Genomic DNA, 20,641 nt, shown 5'->3' with positions numbered 1-20,641 from the left:
AGGTCTCTGCTCAGGTAGACTCCACGACCAAGCATCCCGTCTTTAGACTGACGGAAACCACAGGCGAGGATGCTCTGAGCGCTCGCCTTGGTGGTGCCATGATACATGACGTAGGTTTTGTCGTCAGTTGGCTGCGGGGTGTCCAACCGAATCACTCCAGCAGGAAGATCAAAGTCATCTTCGGCCCACTGTACTCTGCTCATGATGGTGTCAGAATTCCTGCAGAAAAGGAGGTGAAACGTTTAAATTCATTCATGTATTTTATGATTAAATGGTCAAAAATTATATCTGAATAGTTTTTATGTTCTATAGTTTTTCTTAAACTCAATGACAGTTGAAAGTTTTGCCTCATTTTATAACAATGTTGATCCTGAAAAAAGAAAAAGTTTCAATTAATAACCACTAAATGCTACAACTCCGCCACCTGCTGGAACAAATGAGTCCCTGCAGGCTGATGACACAAGAAAACAATAATCCGTCTAACACGCAGTAAAGTAACTTTAAAGTTACTAAACTTACTTTAGTAACTTTAAAATGTGGTTATTCTACAAAGTAAGTTTTATATTTTGTAATATTTCTGTGAGTAACTTCACTGAATGAATAAGAAACAAGTTTTAACCAAAATACTGACACTTAAAGTTAGTTAAAGTGAGACCTCTTGTTTCTACAAAACCTTTGTTATTCTAATGGTTTTAATCTGCGTTTAAAGGTGAAGTGAATATTTAGCATATCCTTAGTAACAGGAAGTCATTTTTACCCTGTTCTAAAAACATCACCTACTTTAAATTAAGAAAAAAAAATTTCAAAACTATTTTTTCAGTTTGAAATTTATGTTGTTTTTATCTATTTGTATAAATGTTTTTATTTTTGTTTTTGCCCATAACTTTATAAATTTGTCTGTTGACTTAATTTTGAATATCAAAATGAAAGTGAAAACATGTTTGCAGGAAAAACTTTAGGAAATTAATCAGTTACTGTAAAAAACACAACTTTACTTTAAAAACCGCATTTTATCTTTCAGTTTAATCAAATTTTGCTAAAATCATAAAATAAATCCCAGATTTCTGCTGCTTTTGATTCTCTTTAACTCAGAAAAAAGTTTTGTCATCATGTCGTTTAAACGTCAAACCGTTTTTATCTTTCAGGAAGTTTGGTTTTGAACGTTTGCTGATCATATCTCTTGTTTAAGTAAAACATTTTTAGAGAAATATTAAAGTTTGTGGCCTTTGACTTACCGCTGTTTGTGTCCGTCTCAGTGTGCCGCCAGAATCTCGCCTGCTTCTTATATAAACCTTCAGGAGGAAACTCCAAATATGGACTTGCTTTGTTTCACTTTTGTTTCTCCTGTTGGGTATTTCTTAGGTGTGGTCGGCCAGATGTAACTTTCATTTCTGCCGGATAAAAATATCATAAACACAATGGGACTTTTCAGGACTTTCCTGTTTTTTAAAGTGAGTTTGAATGTTTCTGATGTGCAGGAACTAAAGAGTTTATTGCCAGTTAAACACACCAACAGCCCGGCCAGGTTTCAGGTTTAAGTTTCATTTCCGGTGAATCATCCCAACGACTTGCTCAGAAATTAGGGTCATGAGACGGAGGCCTGCCAGACGAAGACGTGGCTTTATGCACCGAAACGCCTGAAAAACATGAATAATGTGAAGAAGCTCAGTAAAAATGTATACATATACAATCAAATAGCAAAACTCCAGGTATAAAAACATATCTGTTATAATGTTACAGTAACATTATAACATTATAACAGGATGTAAAGCAGTTTTACATGTTGCTGCCTCTTTAACCCAAAGGTACAAAAAGCTGCTTGTTGTTCCTGTTGGCGATCATCCAGCAAACTGCCCTGACCTTTAACCCCACAGAAACTCCCCAATGCTCTCAATAACTGAGTTTTGTTATATAAAATGCTAAGTCTGTCTAGACGAGAGAAAATCCACAATAATTTTAAATAAAATTTCAGCCAGTTTGTATTTGTGTGCTTATTAAACCATAGAAGAAGAACAGCTGCAACAAATCAATAAATGTGTTTTCTGCCTTTTCATTATGACTTTTAAAACTCCCAGAAAACTTTTTACTGTTGTTGTTTAAATGACTATAATTAGAGTCGTTTAAAGTGGGTCGGATGGGGCCTTGACCCCGCGACCTCTTCATTAGAGTTAACATGTCGACTGTCACCAAACTGCAAACTGTGAAGGAAACCACAGAGTTCCTGTTTGGGAACAGAAAAGTGCTAAAGCAGCTTTATGTTCCTGTGAAGTTTGAACATCTGCTGGTTCTCCTCCATGCTGAGGAAGAGGAAGAGGAGGAAGAATAGAGCAGAAACAGGAAACAATGAGATTCTGCACAACTTTATCCTCAAATACTCGTTTATTATCGTGTTCAGCTGCTGCACACATCTGTAAAAATATAAATATATAAGCTCACAGCTGTTCTCTGTGTTTATTGGTTATAGTTTTTGTTTTTTCATTTTGGTTCATTTTTAAGAGCAGAATTAAAGAAGGTCAAAGTATTGTGATTATATTTACATTGATTGGGTGATGAATACTCAACAGGAAATATTATTTTAAAGTGATCCAGTTATTGTTGAATCACCGACTGACTCTGCCACTTCCTCATATTTTTCCTGTCGCCATTTTGCAGACCAGTGTAAGAGGAGCGCTGACGTAAACATCAGTTAGAAATGCTAAAAAATAGATTCATAATCACAAAACAAAAGATGTTATAATTTCAGCATGTTTTAGTTAGTTTTCTAAATGCTCATTATTGTTCCAGTTAGTTCTTGTTGGGGAAATAGAAAATATCAAAGTTGTAAATTTAGCGTTTATTAATGGATGTTATGTTCAAATAGTTAAAATAATGTAGCAATCTGCATTTCTAGTTTATTACTGCTGTAGGACTGAAATCAACATAACACTGATAAAAAAATATTTTATTTCGAGACAAAAAGTAGTCCATACCATTTAGAAAACAAAATAAAATGTAAAAAATAATAATGTAAGCTAATTACAAATGATGCTAATGATAACAGAGTAGCTTAGGAACAATAAAGCAAATTGATGTGTTGGTTTGGGGGCCCAAATAAAACTCAGCTCAGGGCCCCATAAAGGCTTGGACCGGCCCTGGAAGGAGCACCTGAGTCCAGTTTTTGGGTATTTCACCCACCTCTGATAATAACCTTGTTTTGGAGATCATAACGTGACGATTCCAGCTGCTGGGTTCTGATTGGATGCTGGATTAATGCGTAATGTGACAGGAGGGGGGTGAGTGGGGGGTAAGTGGGGGAAATCAGGAACATTTCTGCCCCCAGGACGTCATTCAGTTCAGGAATAAGCCCTGTTGACCCCTGGATGACCACAGGAGGGCCTCCTCTCTGCCTCCAGTCCTCTCTCCTCATCCCGATCATGTGCCAAATCCTTCCTCCTCCTCCTCCTCCTCCTTCTCCTCCTCCTCCTCCTCCTCCTCCTCCTCCTCCTCCTCCTCCTCCTCCTGTCTGCCCGCCTGCAGCCCCTCTCAGGCCGCGGAGGGGAGCATTCACACCCCGCTGTCTGCGTTTAGCGGACGGGGCTCTCGGTGAACCGGAGGGAGATGGTCGGCACCCCGTGCGCCCGGCGGCTGGCGCGCCGCTCCCGCTCCGCGCTGCTGCTGGCCGCCGCGGCGCTGCTGCTCATCCAGACCCTGGTGGTGTGGAACTTCAGCAGCCTGGACTCCGCCGGCGGGGACGCGGGCGCCAGGAGCCGGGAGAAGCGGGACGAGCGGAGCGGGGGGCTCAACAAAGCCGCCACGGAACGCCGGTGGAGGGGGCCGGAGCGGAGGGACGAGCCGCCGCGGGAAGCCGCCGCGCTGCACGGGAAGGCGGCCGCTCGACTCAAACTGCAGCCGGTGGGTTTCACTCATGATTTCCACGCGTGTTTAATGCCGCTGTTGTTCTCTCTGAGGCCGGACTGCATCTTATTCCTGCAGGCAGCCGCGCCAGCCGCCTCTCTGGTTCTGGGTTAAATATTCCGGGTCTTTGTTTAAACATCTGATTTATTTTGAAGCCGGAACATTTCCAGAGGTTTTGCTGCTCTTTGTGCTGCAGCGCGGATTCAGATCGTGTTTTCCAGTTTTCCAGGTGTTCCCGTGTTGTCAGAACATGAATCCACTGTAAGAGGAAAAAGACGGTGGATGTTTTATTGCAGGGATCCACTTTCCTGTCCTGTCATTACTCGGTTACTCGGTGAGGCTGTGATCTTCCCACTTTGAGCCCGGATTGTTAAAACGCTGCAGTTTTTCCAGGAGTCTCAGTTTTAACTGGATGATTTGCTTTAAAACTGAAGGATCTGGAGGAAATCTTCTTCTCTCCGCAGCATCATGCTGCCACCTCCATGCTTCACAGCTTCACATTTTGTTTTTGTAACAACAGCAGGTTGAACCTTTTGCAGTTTTTATTCTGAGTTAGATTTAAAGAATTAAACTGAAAGTGACTGAATTGTTTTAGAACCTGTGTTGTTGTTTTGAAATATTCTGTTTGTAGTTTTATCAAATCATTGAAATATAATTTTTTAAAATGATTTTTAAAACCAGAGATCGTTTTGCTGTTGTTTGATGTTTCTGAATACTATAATTAGAATCATTAATTATATGATCGGATTTGTTATTTTTATCAGATGATTTGATGTTTTTGGAAAAGTTGCTTCAGACTCTGAAACATCAAACTAAATAAGCAAAAATATTCAGATACTTCATTTATTAAAACATCTATAATTGTCTATATATTGGAAATAAGTTTGAAGTTCATTCAGATTTTTCTGAACTGCTGCTTTTAATTTGACAATTTATTTTTGCTTCTTGACTGTTTTGAATGTTTGGTGTTTAAATGTGATAAAAATAAAACACAGAAGGAGTTTTTAGGATTGTTTGGAAAAATATGGAATATTATTATTTATATGGTTTGGATAAACATTAGATAAGAAAAGAGATTTTTAAAAATGAAATATTTTAGACAAACAAATAAATTCCCAATTGTTTGTCCATCGATGAACGTTTGCATTTAATTCTAATTTTGTGATCTAAAATTAGTTTGAACGCAAACGTTTCTGTTTTCAGAGCTTCTAGTTGATTTTCTCCAACAGTAAATTCATATTCTGTGTATTAAAGTGAAAAATGAAGTGATGTGGTTATTTGTGAGGCGTTCAGGGTGCGTGGGTGTGTCTGTGCTCAGGAAGGAGCAGAACTGGGATCCAGTCTGGAACCAGCAGCTCTTCCTCTGATCCGGCTCTAGTTTGATCAGATTTGATCTGAGATGAATTTAGATCTAAATGAGCTGAAAATGCTTCATGGAGATTTTCTGAACTTCTTCTCTTTCAAATATTTACAGGACAGGAAGCAACTGGTGCAACAAACTTACAGCTTATATTTCAAAATATTTTTATTCCCAAATGTTAAAATCATTTTCTCCTGCATATTATTTATGCAAATCATTGCTAACAGAAAGAATCACCTTGTATTTTTCATGTTATACTGAATATTAAATCGGAATCATTTAGACTGTGTGAACGTAGCAGCTTGTTCATATTTGATACACTTTATGCTCACAAACAACACCTGTGGTTGCCTTGGTGATCCGGTTCCTTTTCTGTGTTGCTGATAAGTGGCTTCACACACATTTGATGTATTTCTGTTTAAAAATATTTAATTTTGTTAAGAGAAGTTTGTTAACCGTCTGCAGACGTAAAGAGCAACAATGTGACCGTCCATATATGGTTGCGCCTTCCTGCTCCAGAGACTCTGTGGTAGAAAATTGTTTTATAGAACCAAAAACCACAAAATGAGCCGCTGTAGTTTATTTATGTCTTTAACTGTGGAGGTTTTCAGGTTTCTGTGACTTATTGGAATGAACTATTTCTGCTGCTGGTCTGTAAATCACTGAGTCTGGACGCTTTTCTGATCAGCTGTGACGAAAACGCTTCAGGTTTTCAGACACTTTTCTTACTCCATATATAGCAAAGTGAGGCAGCGTTTAGTTTCTCTGCTCCTCTGGAATAAACTCCTAGAAAACCTGAAACAGGCAGAAAATGTTTCTTTAGATCGAGTTTTGTTTGCATGAACTTTTTATTAAAGAATCTGATGAATAAACAGTTAAAACATTGATTTGTTTTGAGGTCAGCCATCAGTTTCATGACACATCCAGCTTCACATCTGGACTTTGACTAGGCCATCACCACAGTTTGATTCTTCTGGGTGGCTAAAACAGGAAGCTGAGTTTGCAGGCCGGTTGGTTTCATCCCAAAATGATCCTAAAGTTGCTTTAAAGTGAAACTGGTTTGTTTGTAAAGTCAGAACCTGATTCAGATTCTGTTCTGACGGCCGGGTCCGGTCAGATTAAAGGATTACTTCCGATCCGGTTTGACTGATGGGATTTCTGCTTCCTAGTGAAGTTGAGATTGTTAATCCTTAAATATTCAGTTTACTGTTTGAAAGTGATTTGTATATTTTTTGTAAAAACGAATGAAAGTCATTTTTAGTGATTAATAACTTTCAAACACTGATTGGGTTTAGAAACTGATTCTGAAAGTCCAGATAAAATAAAGTGACACGAAGCAGGAAGTTTTGAGATCGAATGTTTTCATTAATGCCCCCATTAATGTTTTGTTGGTTTAAATTTGTTTTTCATTTATTTCCAAGATTCTCGGTTTGGTTGTTTAACGGCTTCCTGTTGGACGTAGGTTGTGCTTGTATGACTCTGTGATTTGACTAGATCAAAACAATATATTGATATTGCATTGGAGCGATATTTGTTGTATAATATTTGAACTTTCATGCATGCAGACTCTGCATCGCAGCGACGTTTTGGTCTGTTTTATTGAACTCCATGATATCAGGATGTAAAAACTTTTTGTTAGTGGAGCAAAAAATCAAAACTTCAAATCAGGAGGAAATAATCAAATACAATAAAATCACAAAGAATTATAATGATGATACTAAGGTGCAATATTTCAATCAAACAAATAAAGCAGTCAGTCGTTTGTAGGGAAGTTTGCAGATTAAAAGGAAACGATTCATTTTGAAGGTGTTTATTTTCTTCTCTGCAATAAGAATAAATTTATTCTTATTGAAAGTTTAAAAAACTTTCCCAAGTTTAATAAATTAAAATAAAATCAGTTTAAATTAAGCAAATTCTGATTTTGAGTAACGTTTCCTTTAATTACTCTTAGAAGATTTTAGTTTGCCTGTAATCATTTTTATCACAATGGAAAATAAAATAACCAGAGGTTCAAAAAGAAAAAAAACATTTTTAGTGTTTTTATTCTGCAGGAGATTTAAGGAAAGTTTATTGAATATCAGATGAAATAGAGGTAAAACAATGAGTGTTTATTTATGGAAATCTGTTCCTCTATTTTTGGTGAATCAGCTTCAAACACTGACATAAAAACTAAAAAGCTGCTTAATGTTTTTTTGCATTTCTTAGAGATTATTCCTGAACAGACGGACATCCCTGCTGTAATCCCTGCAGGTCTCACCGTCACATTACGACCGTTTTCAAATAAAACGCTCCATCTGCCCTCAGCCTCGGCATCAAGCAGCAGGTTCAACATTTAATGCAAAGCAGGAGAAACTCCACTGAAAAAAGGAAACGGTTGATCCAACTCATAAATTACATCAACTGGCCACAAATGAAGTTTATCCAAGAAAACCTATTAAACTGAAATGTTAAACAAACGTAAATAAAGTTAGTTTGACCAGCTTAATTTGATTAAATGTGACAAATTAACACTTTTTCAAATTAAAATCCTGCGATAATGAGTTAATTTCTCCACTTTAACATATTTTTGTTTAGACTTAATGCTTTATTTTTTAAGATGTTCATCATTTCCAGGCCTTCATGTGTTTCTGCAGATGAACTCAGACATAAATCTAAATAAGCATCATTACTGAGCCGTCAGGTCTTAGTTTCTGATTTCTTCAGGTTCCAGATCCAAAATCTAACAACCAGAGAAATATTCTCTGTAAATGTTTGGTAAAAATGTGGATTTATACCTTTAGAAAGGAGGGCATCTCTGTGAGTTTGACATGAAACACCGTGAGTGTCTGAAGTCTCATTTGGACCAGTTTGGTTCTGATTCTCCAGCTGCAGGTCGGAGTTTGAACCGTTCTGTTTTCATTACCTTCAGAGTCCCTGAGTGCAAACACGTCGTCCCCGGAGCTTTTCTAACGAATCGCTGCCTTACAGAGCGGCAGTGTACATCCGATGAAAGAACTCATTATGACGGTTTCAACTTCTCTGAACTCACTTCATAACTGCAGCTGGAGGCGACGCCTCACTGACCTCTGAGTTTATATCTGACAGATCAAAACATCACAAATATCTTCTGTTTCACCTGCAGCTCCTCCGTTTTTCTGTCTCAACCAGATTAAAGGCCTGAACAGAAAAGAGATTCGTAAAAACTCTGAATCCCAGAATGCATTGCATTAACTCTGTTCCCAGGGAGAAACGATCACTGTGAAATCTCCTGATTAAGTAATTGTTTTATTTTTTTTTAATGAGTCAAATATTGGCTAGAAAAAATTTAGAAGTTTTGAGATTAATTTCAGAAATTTCTTTAAAAAAACGTGGAAATTTCTGAGTTTCAAAAGTGAAAAATCTTTGAGTTTCAATTTTTTTTCAAGAGTTTCTGAGATTAATCTAAAACGTTTTTTGTTTTTTTAGTTAAAATGTTTTTCTTTTTTTTGTCTAGAATACTTTGTTTCTTTCTATCCGTAATAAACCATTAAACACGTTTGATCAAAAAAACTAAATCTGAGCTGAGCACCAACCTGCTCAACTTATCAGTTCACTTTGAACATTTTTATCTTTGTTCAAAGATGAATATAAATCTGTCCTAAACTCAGCCAAGAGACTAAATGTTTCTGTGTCACATCATATTTACACCCAGAGAAACAATGAAATGCATCAGTAGAAGTTCCTAGACTCGTCTTACATCATTTATAAATACAAATATTTCAGGTATTTTTATTTAATATTCATTGTTTTATAAATAATATTGATTTCCTGATCCAACATCTTGACTCTTTCCCTCTGAAGCCTCCGTCTCTCGTCTTGTTGCCCTTTCTGCCTCCAGGACTCGTTTCTCCTCCGTTTGTGATTCTTTTTTTCTGCTGTCTTTGTCCTGCTGGGAGGCCGGCGTCTCCCAGCAGGACGCCACGGACTCTGCTTGGAAGAAAGACGGATGTGTTTGTAGGTAAACGCTGGTATTTTAGCTGCAGACCGTCTCCAAGGACTGCAGGGCATTCTGGGAAAAAATGCACCGCTTTTCTTTCTGTGAAGGGAAGAGAAATACCTTTTCTGTCAAGAGCTTTTAGCTTGCAATTAAAAACATTTTTTTGTTTACAATTTTCATTATGGATTGTAATGTGTAAAACATTTTAATGTAATTAATTGTTTTTGTTGGTTTTTTGCCTTTTTTCTGAGCGGAACCTTTGTATTCACGTGTTTCCGGTACCCTCACAAATCTGATGCACAAACGACGTCTGCTGGGGTTTAATTAAGTTCTGCCTTAGAAAACAATCTGATTGGACGCTGGAAAAGACTACTGTCGTGTTTACGTTTTGTTAAATGTACATAGCCCATTAGCCAAGCTAATCAAGCCTAAAATAGCATCTCAATGCTAATCATGTAGCAGCTAGTGCTAATGTTAGCATCCACAGTTCACATTCCTAAAGAATCTCCATGAATTATCAGGACTTCCTGAAACTCTTTGCTCCAATCAGATGATCGAAGAACTTGAACAACAGATTAAAAACTCTAAATATTTTTGTTTTTCAGCTCCTACATGCATTTCTTCAATAAGGTAGCAGCAAAAACAGGTTTTTAAATTTAGAATATCACTTATTTAATCAGTTTCTGGTTTTCATTAGTGTTTTCTGGTGATCAATCACATCATTTTTGAAGTAAAAGTCAACCGCCAGCCGATGTAGCTGGTGCTGCGCGTCATGTTCATGGGTGTACCAGAAACATGTGAATATAAAGGTTCCACTCAGAAAGCTTGTGTCAAAAAACGACCAACCCCCCATTTATTTTTTCAAGTTTTAAATTATATCCATTTATATTTTAATTATTCAGATTTCAAAGTATTCTGTGTACGTTTGTATAAACTGAGCAGGATTAATGGGGGCCCCTGGTGGCCCCCATTTTGGGTCGCTGCTGGTAGGACATCTGTAGTGTTTGGTCATCCTGAGTAATTAAAACATGACCAGCTTGTCAGCTGCTGCAGTTTCAGGTTGTGAAAGCTCAGGAGGAGAAGAATAAATCCTCAGAGTTTAATTCGTCCTGAGGTTTTTATCTCTTCCTGTTTTAATCACAGCGCTGCCTGGAGAGCCGGGAATATTCACCGCTTCTCTGCATGCACGCATTCCTCTAAGCTGATATTAGAGATGAGATAATGAGAGGTTGTGTGTGGAGCAGGTGGTCGGAGCTGATACCGCTGCTTTCTCCCACACACTCGAACGCATCGTTTATCTCTGGGAAAGACAGAAATGGGTTGATTTGTGGGATTAGGAAATCCATCGAGGTCACGATGCTGAGCTGCTGGAACACAAAGACTCTGAATGCACTGCGACTCTTCCCACATTTTCATTCACATTCATGGGAACCAGAAACAATTTAAAGCCAAAGTTAAACTATACTGCTGTTGTTTTAATGAGACTGAACAAGAAAAACATCTTAACCCGTCATTTTGTTTCTCTAATCTAATATGTACAATTTTAATTCTAAATAAAACTAAAATCTATGAACTTTTAACTTTGTGAGTTTAGTACAACTGTTGGGTCACTGAAGATAGAAAAAAAGGAGTAGAGTTGCACCAAAAAATATCAGAAATTTTATTTTTTTAAAATGAATTAAAAAAAGAAAACAAGTAAGAATTTTTGACTTTCAAAAGTAAAATATTCCAAAATTTTTAATGTTTTAACTTTTGAAAGTTTTTTTTCTCAAAATTTTCTGAAATTTTTATCACATTTTCAAACTCTCAAAGTTTTATCTAGAAAACTGCAAGCAGATTTTCTACTTTTCAAGCTCAGAAACTTGGTTGTTTTTCCTAGAAAATTTCTGAGTGTTTTTGTTGTAAATGTTCTTTGTTCTGTATCTAATGTGTCGTTGTGGATTAGCAGTTAGTTTTTGTCTTCCGCCTGCAGGATGTCCACCATCCCCACCGTCTCCGTCCCGACAGCAACAACAACGAGAACTCGGTTCCCAAAGACTTTGACAACATCGACAGCAACAGCAACCTGGGAGCGCGGTCGCAGCGTCAGCGTCTCGCCGCTGCAAACAGCAAGCGAAAGCTGGAAAAGAACCAAGGCATGCTGGGAAATGAAGTCATAAAGCATGCTCCGGTCCTTTCCAAAGCTCCCAACCAGACCCACATGCTGACCGTCCCGGCACCGGCTCAGGGCTCCAATCAGGACGCCCCCTTCTTCCAGACGAAGCGGCCCGGGTCGCCCCCGCTGCCGCCGGGTCCGGAGCCCAACAGGGAGCGGCCGCAGTGCGAGGTCAGCGGGAAGGAGGCCATTTCCGCTCTGTCCAGAGCCAAGAGCCGGGAGTGCCGGCAGCGCATCGTCGAGGTTTACTGCAAGCACAAGGAGCGGGCGCTGATACCGGAGAAAATCCCGCGCTACTGTCCGATCCAAGGTCAGAACCATCCAGAGTTTAAAAAGTCCAAAATTTACTGGAAAATACTCAATTAGGAAAATTGTCCAAGTTTTCCGTTTTAAGACTTGACAATTTTTGACTTTTCAGTGTCAGAAATTTCCATATTTTTTCTAGAAATTTTTCAACTCAGAAATTTCCCTGTTTTGTTGTGGAAAATTTCTGACATTTTCTGTCAGAAATTTACACCTTTTTAACGTCTACAGTGACTCTAATACAGCTGAACATTTTCTGGAAAAAATCACAAATTTTCTAGAAAAATCTCGAAAAGGTCAAAATTTGAAATCTTTGCTCTTTGCTCTTGGTGGCCCCCTGGTGGTGTGGGGGCCTTAAACAGATGCCTAACACGCATATGCCTTGGGCCGGAACTGTATCTGTTATTTTAGTAATCAATTAATCTGATGATTATTCTGACAAATTGCCATATTTTTCTATCAACAACTTTAGCATTGTATGTAATATTAAATACAAGATGCATATGAACAGAAACTTAAATTCATTTTTAATTAAGAAAATAAACATTTTATTTCCCTAAGTGCAATAAAATAGCATCCATTTAGTGAACTTGGACCCGGCGAAGCCAAAACTCTGCAACTTCAGATGTTTGGAGAAACATTTTCAGACAAACGTGTTTTTATCTACTTTGTACAGTTTTGGCTCCATATCTGCTCTGAGTTTGTTGTTCTTTCAGGAAATGGCTTTTTTAGACTATATACTAAAAAAAACAGAACATATTACTAAATTACTTGACGATTAATCTGATAAATCTGATGAATCGTTCCATCTGGCAGCAGACAGCGGCTCTTTAAACGCGCGGATCCAGCTGCTCTTCGCTCTTCTCTCTAAATTTACCGTTTGAGGAACATTTTTAGCAGAAGCAGCAGAGAGCCATCTCTGTGGTTGGCAGCTCTATTTTCAGGATCTGTAGTACGAAGAGACGCAGAGAGGATGCTGGGTAATTACACCCTAATTAAACAACCCGTTTGTAGTCTTACTCTGCAAAGGCTGACTAATGGCTCGGTGTAAGAGCCGCCCCACGCTTCATTTATATGATTACAGCTTCCTTTGATGACACAGTAGTCATTAGGTCCAAGGACTGGCGCTGGTTCTGATTTCCTTTAGACGGGTTTAGGCTTCCGGGCCACGTTGAGGGCGTTCGGCTCAGCTGATTGCGGCTGAGCCAGCATGGCCTGCAGCCAGGAGGTCGCTCGATTGTTCCGCAAACGTCGACCCGGCCCGTTTCACTGAGCAACATCAGCCGTTAAAACATGGAAAACGCTCGCAGAGCATTTCTTCTGCTTTCTAGAGCTTCATAAAAGTATTTACACCCAGTTTCCACGGGTTTTATTTGGATTTTACCCCAAAGTTAAAAGGTTTACAACGTTTTTACATAATTTTTCTCTCAGGACAGCCACATGAAACTTATTTAAAGTGGAAAATTGGCAACTTTTGAGACAAATATCTACTTCAGTTTAGTTAATGTGTTGCCATTTTTAAATAACCAGTGTTCTATTTTTATTTTTAGTGTTTAAAACAAAGATAAACATAAAAACAACATAAAGTAGCAGATCTATTCAGATCTAATCAGATCTAAAATCATATCACTACTTTATGGAAATTTAGTGTAAATACTGGAAAAAATGTCTAAAAAATAGTTAAAAACTTCCATTTATTATTATATCTGAATTTAAAAACTCCTCCTTGGGCTGCCACCTTATCGTGGTGGAGGGGTTTGTGGGCCCCAATGATCCTAGGAGCTATGCTGTCTGGGGCTTTATGCCCCTGGTAGGGTCACCCAAGGCAGACAGGTCCTAGGTGAGGGACCAGACAAAGCGCAGCCCGAAGACCCTAATGAAGAAGGAAAACCTTGGACTTGGTGTTCCCTCGCCCGGACGCGGGTCACCGGGGCCCCACTCTGGAGCCAGGCCTGGAGGGGGGGCACGATGGCGAGCGTCTGGTGGCCGGGCTTTTACCCATGGAGCCCGGCCGGGCTCAGCCCAAAGAGGAAACATGGGCCCCCCCTCCCATGGGCCCACCACCCGTGGGAGGGGCCAAAGGGGTCGGGTGCACTGTGTGATGGGTGGCGGCCAAGGGAGGGGACCCTGGCGGTCTGATCCTCGGTTGCAGAAACTGGCTCTTGGGACGTGGAATGTCACCTCTCTGGTGGGGAAGGAGCCGGAGCTAGTGCGTGAGGTCGAGAGGTTCCGGCTAGAAATAGTCGGTCTCACCTCGACGCATGGCTCTGGTTCTGGAACCAGTCTCCTTGAGAGGGGCTGGACATACTTCCACTCTGGAGTTGCCCAGGGTGAGAGACGTCGGGCAGGAGTGGGCATACTTGTTGCTCCCCATCTCGGCGCCTGTACGTTGGGGTTTACCCCGGTGAACGAGAGGGTAGCATCCCTCCGCCTACGGGTGGGGGGACGGGTCCTGACTGTCGTTTGTGCTTACGGGCCGAACGACAGTTCAGATTACCCACCCTTTTTGGAGTCCTTAGAGGGGGTACTGGAGAGTGCTCCTCCTGGGGACTCCCTTGTTCTGCTGGGGGACTTCAACGCTCACGTGGGCAACGACAGTGAGACCTGGAGGGGCGTGGTTGGGAGGAACGGCCCACCCGACCTGAACTCGAGCGGTGTTCTGTTGCTGGAATTCTGTGCTCGCCATGGATTGTCCATAACGAACACCATGTTCAAGCATAAGGGTGTCCATATGTGCACTTGGCACCAGGACACCCTAGGCCGCAGTTCGATGATCGACTTTGTCATCGTTTCATCGGATCTGCGGCCGTATGTCTTGGACACTCGGGTGAAGAGAGGTGCGGAGCTGTCCACTGACCACTACCTGGTGGTGAGTTGGCTCCGGTGGTGGGGGCGAAAGCCGGTCAGACCTGGCAGGCCCAAACGTGTTGTGAGGGTCTGCTGGGAACGTCTGGCGGAATCCCCTGTGAGACGGAGCTTTAACTCCCATCTCCGGCAAAGCTTCGAACACGTCCCGGGGGAGGTGGGGGACATGGAGTCTGAGTGGACCGTGTTCCGTGCCTCCATTGTCGAGGCGGCCGATCGGAGCTGTGGCCGCAAGGTTGTCGGTGCCTGTCGCGGCGGCAACCCTCGAACCCGTTGGTGGACACCTTCGGTGAGGGATGCCGTCAGGCTGAAGAAGGAGTCCTATCGAGCCTTTTTGGCCTGTGGGACTCCGGAAGCAGCTGATGGGTACCGGCGGGCGAAGCGGCATGCGGCTCGGGCGGTTGCTGAGGCAAAAACTCGGGCGTGGGAGGAGTTTGGAGAGACCATGGAGAAAGACTTCCGCACGGCTTCGAGGCGATTCTGGTCCACCATCCGGCGTCTCAGGGGGGGAAGCGGTGCAGCACCAACACTGTTTATAGTGGGGATGGTGTGCTGCTGACCTCTACTCGGGACGTTGTGGGCCGGTGGGCAGAGTATTTCGAAGACCTCCTCAATCCCACCAACATGCCTTCCATTGAGGAAGCGGAGCCTGGGGACTCTGGGTTGGGCTCTCCAATCTCTGGGGGCGAGGTCGCCGAGGTGGTTAAAAAGCTCCTCGGTGGCAAGGCCCCGGGGGTGGATGAGATCCGCCCGGAGTTCCTTAAGGCTCTGGATGTTGTAGGGTTGTGTTGGTTGACGCGACTGCAATATTGCATGGACATCGGGGGCAGTTCCCCTGGATTGGCAGACTGGGGTGGTGGTCCCCCTGTTCAAAAAGGGGGACCGGAGGGTGTGCTCCAATTACAGAGGGGTCACACTCTTAAGCCTCCCTGGCAAGGTCTATTCAGGGGTCCTGGAGAGGAGGGTCCGTCGGATAGTCGAACCTCGGATTCAGGAAGAGCAGTGTGGTTTTCGTCCTGGTCGTGGAACACTGGACCAGCTCTACACCCTCGGCAGGGTCCTGGAGGGTGCATGGGAGTTCGCCCAACCAGTCTACATGTGTTTTGTGGACTTGGAGAAGGCGTTCGACCGTGTCCCTCGGGGAGCCCTGTGGGGGGTTCTCCGGGAGTATGGGGTACCGGGCCCTTTGATACGGGCTGTCAGGTCCCTGTATGACCGGTGTCAGAGTCTGGTCCGCATTGCCGGCAGTAAGTCGGGCTCGTTTCCGGTGAGAGTTGGACTCCGCCAGGGCTGCCCTTTGTCACCGATTCTGTTCATCACTTTCATGGACAGAATTTCTAGGCGCAGCCAAGGTGTTGAGGGGATCCGATTTGGTGGCCTTAGGATCTCATCTCTGCTTTTCGCAGACGATGTGGTCCTTTTGGCTTCATCAGATCGTGATCTGCAGCTCTCGCTGGAGCGGTTCGCAGCCAAGTGTGAAGCGGCCGGGATGGGGATCAGTGCCTCCAAATCCGAGGCCATGGTCTTGAGCCGGAAAAGGGTAGAGTGCCTTCTCCGGGTCAGGGGGGGTGTCCTGCCCCAAGTGGAGGAGTTCAAGTATCTCGGGATCTTGTTCACGAATGGGGGAAGGAGGGAGCGGGAGGTCGACAGGCGGATTGGTGCAGCATCTGCCGTTAAGCGGGCACTGTACTGGTTCGTCATGGTGAAGAGAGAGCTGAGCCAAAAAGCGAAGCTCTCGATTTACCGGTCGATCTACATTCCCACCCTCATCTATGGTCATGAGCTTTGGGTCATGACCGAAAGAACGAGATCGCGGATACAAGCGGCCGAAATGGGTTTTCTCCGTAGGGTGGCTGGGCTCTCCCTTAGAGATAGGGTGAGAAGCTCAGTCATCCGGGAGGGACTCAGAGTAGAGCCGCTGCTCCTTCACATCGAGAGGAGCCAGTTGAGGTGGCTTGGGCATCTGGTCAGGATGCCTCCTGGACGCCTCCCTGGTGAGGTGTTCCGGGCACGTCCCACCGGGAGGAGGCCCCGGGGAAGACCCAGGACACGCTGGAGGGACTATGTCTCTCGGCTGGCCTGGGAACGCCTCGGGATTCCCCCGGAAGAGCTGGAAGAAGTGGCCAGGGAGAGGGAAGTCTGGGCCTCCCTTCTGAAGCTGCTACCCCCGCGACCCGACCTCGGATAAGCGGAAGAAGATGGATAGATGGATGAATTTAAAAACATTAATTTACTCTTTTTAATTTTTAAGACGATTTTTTATTTTATTTTAAAAAGCACGTAGATTAGAGCTCGAGAAAAACAGATCTAAAGTTCATAAAGATCAATTTACTGGTACTTTTAGTGCCACAAGTGGAAAAAGTCTCTTAATAACTTTTAACATTTTAAATATAAATGTAATAACAAATGCAAGTTTTTAAACATTTTTAAATATTTCCCCTCAACATTTTCACCAAAGGCACCAAATCAATAATTCCTTAATATGGATAAAAACTATCAGTTTATTATTTCACTTATGGGAAAAATGTCTTTTCCCAATGAAACTGGGACTTTGTTTTCTAATATCCAAGAATTGTTGACTTAGAAACAAACTTATTTATCTGCAGTTTTGTCAGATTTAAAATGTACTAAGATCTTAGAAACTCGTTAAATTTGTGTTTTTTCAGTGTAATTATAGCGTATAGTATAGAAATGTGAGCTGTGACCTCTGACCCCGTCTCCTCCCTGTCCAGGTAAGGCTAACGTAAACGTTCAGTGGGACGACGGCGCCGCCGGCTCGCCGCCGGTCCGCATCGCCTTCGTCCTGGTCGTCCACGGCCGCGCAGCGCGACAGTTCCAACGACTATTCAAAGCCGTTTACCACACAGCGCACTTCTACTACATCCATGTGGACCAGGTGAGTCCGTCAGAACCGGGGCAGTCCGTCAGAACCGGCTGAGTCTGTCAGAACCGGGGCAGTCCGTCAGAACCGGGGCAGTCCGTCAGAACCGGGGCAGTCTGCTGAAAAGAAATCCAAACATCAAACAACATAAAGATGATATAAAACAGAAACTGCTCCCCACGTGTTCAAGCTTTTTATTACGAAGAACCTTCATTATATGAAAGCTGTATAAATTATTAATATAAATTATTAATAAAGTAGAAAACTAACGCCAACCTTGATAAAGTTTAACTCCGTCTTGGTGGTTTCCGTTAATCTCAGAGGTCCGATTACCTCCACCAAGAGGTTCTGTCTCTGGCGGGCCGGTTCCCCAACGTCAGAGTGACTCCCTGGAGGATGGCGACCATTTGGGGCGGAGCCAGCCTCCTGACCATGTACCTGCGCAGCATGGACGACCTCCTCAAAATGGCCGACTGGTCCTGGGACTTCTTCATCAACCTGAGCGCCGCCGACTACCCCATCAGGTCAGAGGCGCTCGTTTAGAACATGTTCTGCTTTTCCCCTCGTCTCAACATTTATCGGTTCTTCTTCTGTGGTTTTGAGCGATGCGGCTCTAGTTTCTGTCCTCCAGTCAGATCCAGGCTTTCTGAGCCCCTTCAAACTTTTATTTGGATTTTATCAGTATAGAAAAACATCGGAAATGAAAAGAAGCATTCAGAAATTCTAAAAATCTACAAAAAAAAATTACAGGATTAGTAAGATTTCCATTTTCGCCATTATAATTGCACTGTAAAAACACAAAATCTCACTCAACACTGAAAATAAGGCAAAACTAACTTACAAATAACTTTTCTGCAAGACGTAGAAGCCTGTTTTATGTCAATAATAACTTAATATTGATAACAACTACCAGCTTCAGTGGCAGATTTTTACACTTCAAATGTTGGAAAAACATTTTGATCTACGTGAAATAAATCTGCCAGTATATTTTTTTTATCAATATTTAAGAATTATTGATGTAAAACAATCTTCCATGTCTTGCAGAAAAGTTATTTGTAAGTTAGTTTTGTTTTATTCCCAGTGTATCAAGACGTCTGCGTTAGAAAAAAGACCAAAAATACCTGATAAGATTTTGTGTTTTTGCAGTGCAGACCTGCTCAGTAAATTAGAATATTATTGAAATTCAATTCAAAGAGTAAATATTATTTTATAGATTATTCCACACAGACTGACGTTTGTAAGCCTGTATTTCTGTTCATTATGATTATTTTTCCATCTACAGCTAATAAAAACCTGCATTTAAGATAAAAATAAAAAATACTTTAAATACAGAAATTAAAAGTGGGTGTAATCAAGAGTTATTGTCAAAGAACATATAATCTAATTTATTGAATATGACTGAATGTCACTAATATTTTTGCTTCTGGGTTTTTTGTGCAGCTGCATGAACTTTTGCATAAAAAGATGAAGAAATCTGCTTGAAATGAAAGTATAAATAAATGAGACTAAACCGGATTATCAGTTTGCTGCTCGGTGGGAGCAGCTGCTGTTTCTGAATGAAACGCTTTTATTTTGGAGGGGGCTCTTTTGGGAAACGTTTCCTGCGCCTGGTTTCTGTTTTTCCACCGTCGGGTCACACAGGATGATCGTCAGCAGAGTCTGAAAACGCTTCCGGCTAAAATCCATAACGCAGCCGCAGCTCCGGCGCCACCATCAGTCGATGCCTGTGAGGTCACAGGTCAAGGTCAGGAAGACTGGACCAAACGTTTCTCATTGTTCATCTGCTGCAGCAGCTCGTGATTATTTTAATAATCGATTATTCTGACGACTAATCAGATAGAAACAAAAACACGCTCTGCTGATTTATTGAACTGCTTGAGCCTTTTTTATACAAATTTGGAAATACAACAAAAAATGAAAATAAACAATTTAATTCTTATTTAATTAATATTTTCTTGCATAAAATGCAACAACAGAATTTCTTTAGTGAAAATTTGATCATCAGCTAAAACCCATCAGCAGTGTGTGGCTGATCTATTGATTATTTTCTGGATTAATTGATTAATAATTGGGTAGAAAAAGGTTTTAGATTTAGATTTTTTCACTGAATCTGAAGCAGGTGAAGCTAAAACTGAACTTGAGGAGTTCTGGGAACGACGAGGCAAAGCAACTTTATAGAAATAGCAACTTTATAGAAATAGCAACTTTATTAAAATAGGAAGTTTATAGAAATAGCAACTTTCAGCCAAAGGAAACTCAAAGTATTTATACACAGAAACTAAAAACAATATACATGAAGAAAAAACACGTTGAGATTAAACAGGTTTAAAAATAAAGAAAAATGGGTTAAAAGTATCAAACATAAGACATATTTATATAAATCCAAAATGTATTTAAATGTTGGAACAGTTTTGGCTTAATTTCTGCTCTGTTGTTCTTTTAGCAAACTAGGTTTTTTTGAGTCTGAATATTAAGAATCATAACAATCTTTTCTAAATTAGTTGATCAATAAGTTAATCGTGATTAATCCGATTAATCGTTTCAGCTCTGTGCTGCAGGTTTCTATGTTGGTCTGTTACTGTTGGTTCAGTGACAGACTGCTGCTTCCCAAGTGCCTGACCAATAGAATTAAGAACTCTTTTGACCCCCATCCCTTCAGACTGTACAATTCCTCATTGGGGGGGTGACACAGGACAGAGGGTGGAAGGAGTAGTGACCCCTTGTATTTTTCTCCATACTTATCAGGTCAAACCACATAGTGCAATACGATATCACTGGTCAATCTATCCGCCAAATTCTTATTTTTTTTTTTGTGTTGTATTTATATTCATTTATATTCTTATATTCTATATTCTTATTTCTTGTTTCTTGCATAATTTAAGGTTTTTCTTGCATAATTTAAGGTTTTGGTTACTCACATTTAGTGTGTACCTTAGTATTTAATTTGTATTTTGTATTCTTTTGCACTTTACTTACTGTGTGTTATCTTTGTTTTTTGCCTGGGAGCTGCTGGTAACTTCAATTTCCTGAGGGAGTCTTCCCAAAGGATCAATAAAGTACAAGTCTAAGTCTAAGTCTTTAAAAAAAGAATCAAGCTGGAAGGAACATGCAGACAAAATGACAGGAAATAAAATCTAAATATTTTTTCCTCTAATTTTTATTTTCCCTTAAATCAGAGAAATAATCAGGGAATTCCTGTTGGAGAAAGAACAAATCATCGTCTGGTTG

At 41.3% G+C, this 20,641-nt stretch overlaps 1 protein-coding gene across 2 annotated transcripts in view; it reads left to right on the top strand.

Moving 5' to 3' along the window:
- Nucleotides 1–3,511: 3,511 nt before the first annotated feature.
- Nucleotides 3,512–20,641, top strand: part of LOC114160079 (xylosyltransferase 1-like) — a 28,907-nt gene continuing 11,777 nt past the window's right edge. For both annotated transcript variants that reach the window (XM_028042481.1, XM_028042480.1), the window contains exons 1-4: nt 3,512–3,891; nt 11,182–11,674; nt 17,265–17,428; nt 17,735–17,937. In XM_028042481.1, the coding sequence (XP_027898282.1) occupies nt 3,598–3,891; nt 11,182–11,674; nt 17,265–17,428; nt 17,735–17,937 (1,154 nt within the window). In that variant the 5' untranslated portion in view covers nt 3,512–3,597. The remainder of the gene's footprint in view (nt 3,892–11,181; nt 11,675–17,264; nt 17,429–17,734; nt 17,938–20,641) is intronic.

This window comes from Xiphophorus couchianus, chromosome 16 (genome assembly GCF_001444195.1).
Source record: "Xiphophorus couchianus chromosome 16, X_couchianus-1.0, whole genome shotgun sequence".
Lineage (NCBI taxonomy): Eukaryota > Metazoa > Chordata > Actinopteri > Cyprinodontiformes > Poeciliidae > Xiphophorus > Xiphophorus couchianus.
Note: the sequence above shows the minus strand (reverse complement) of the source record. Positions and strands in the feature narration are given on the sequence as shown.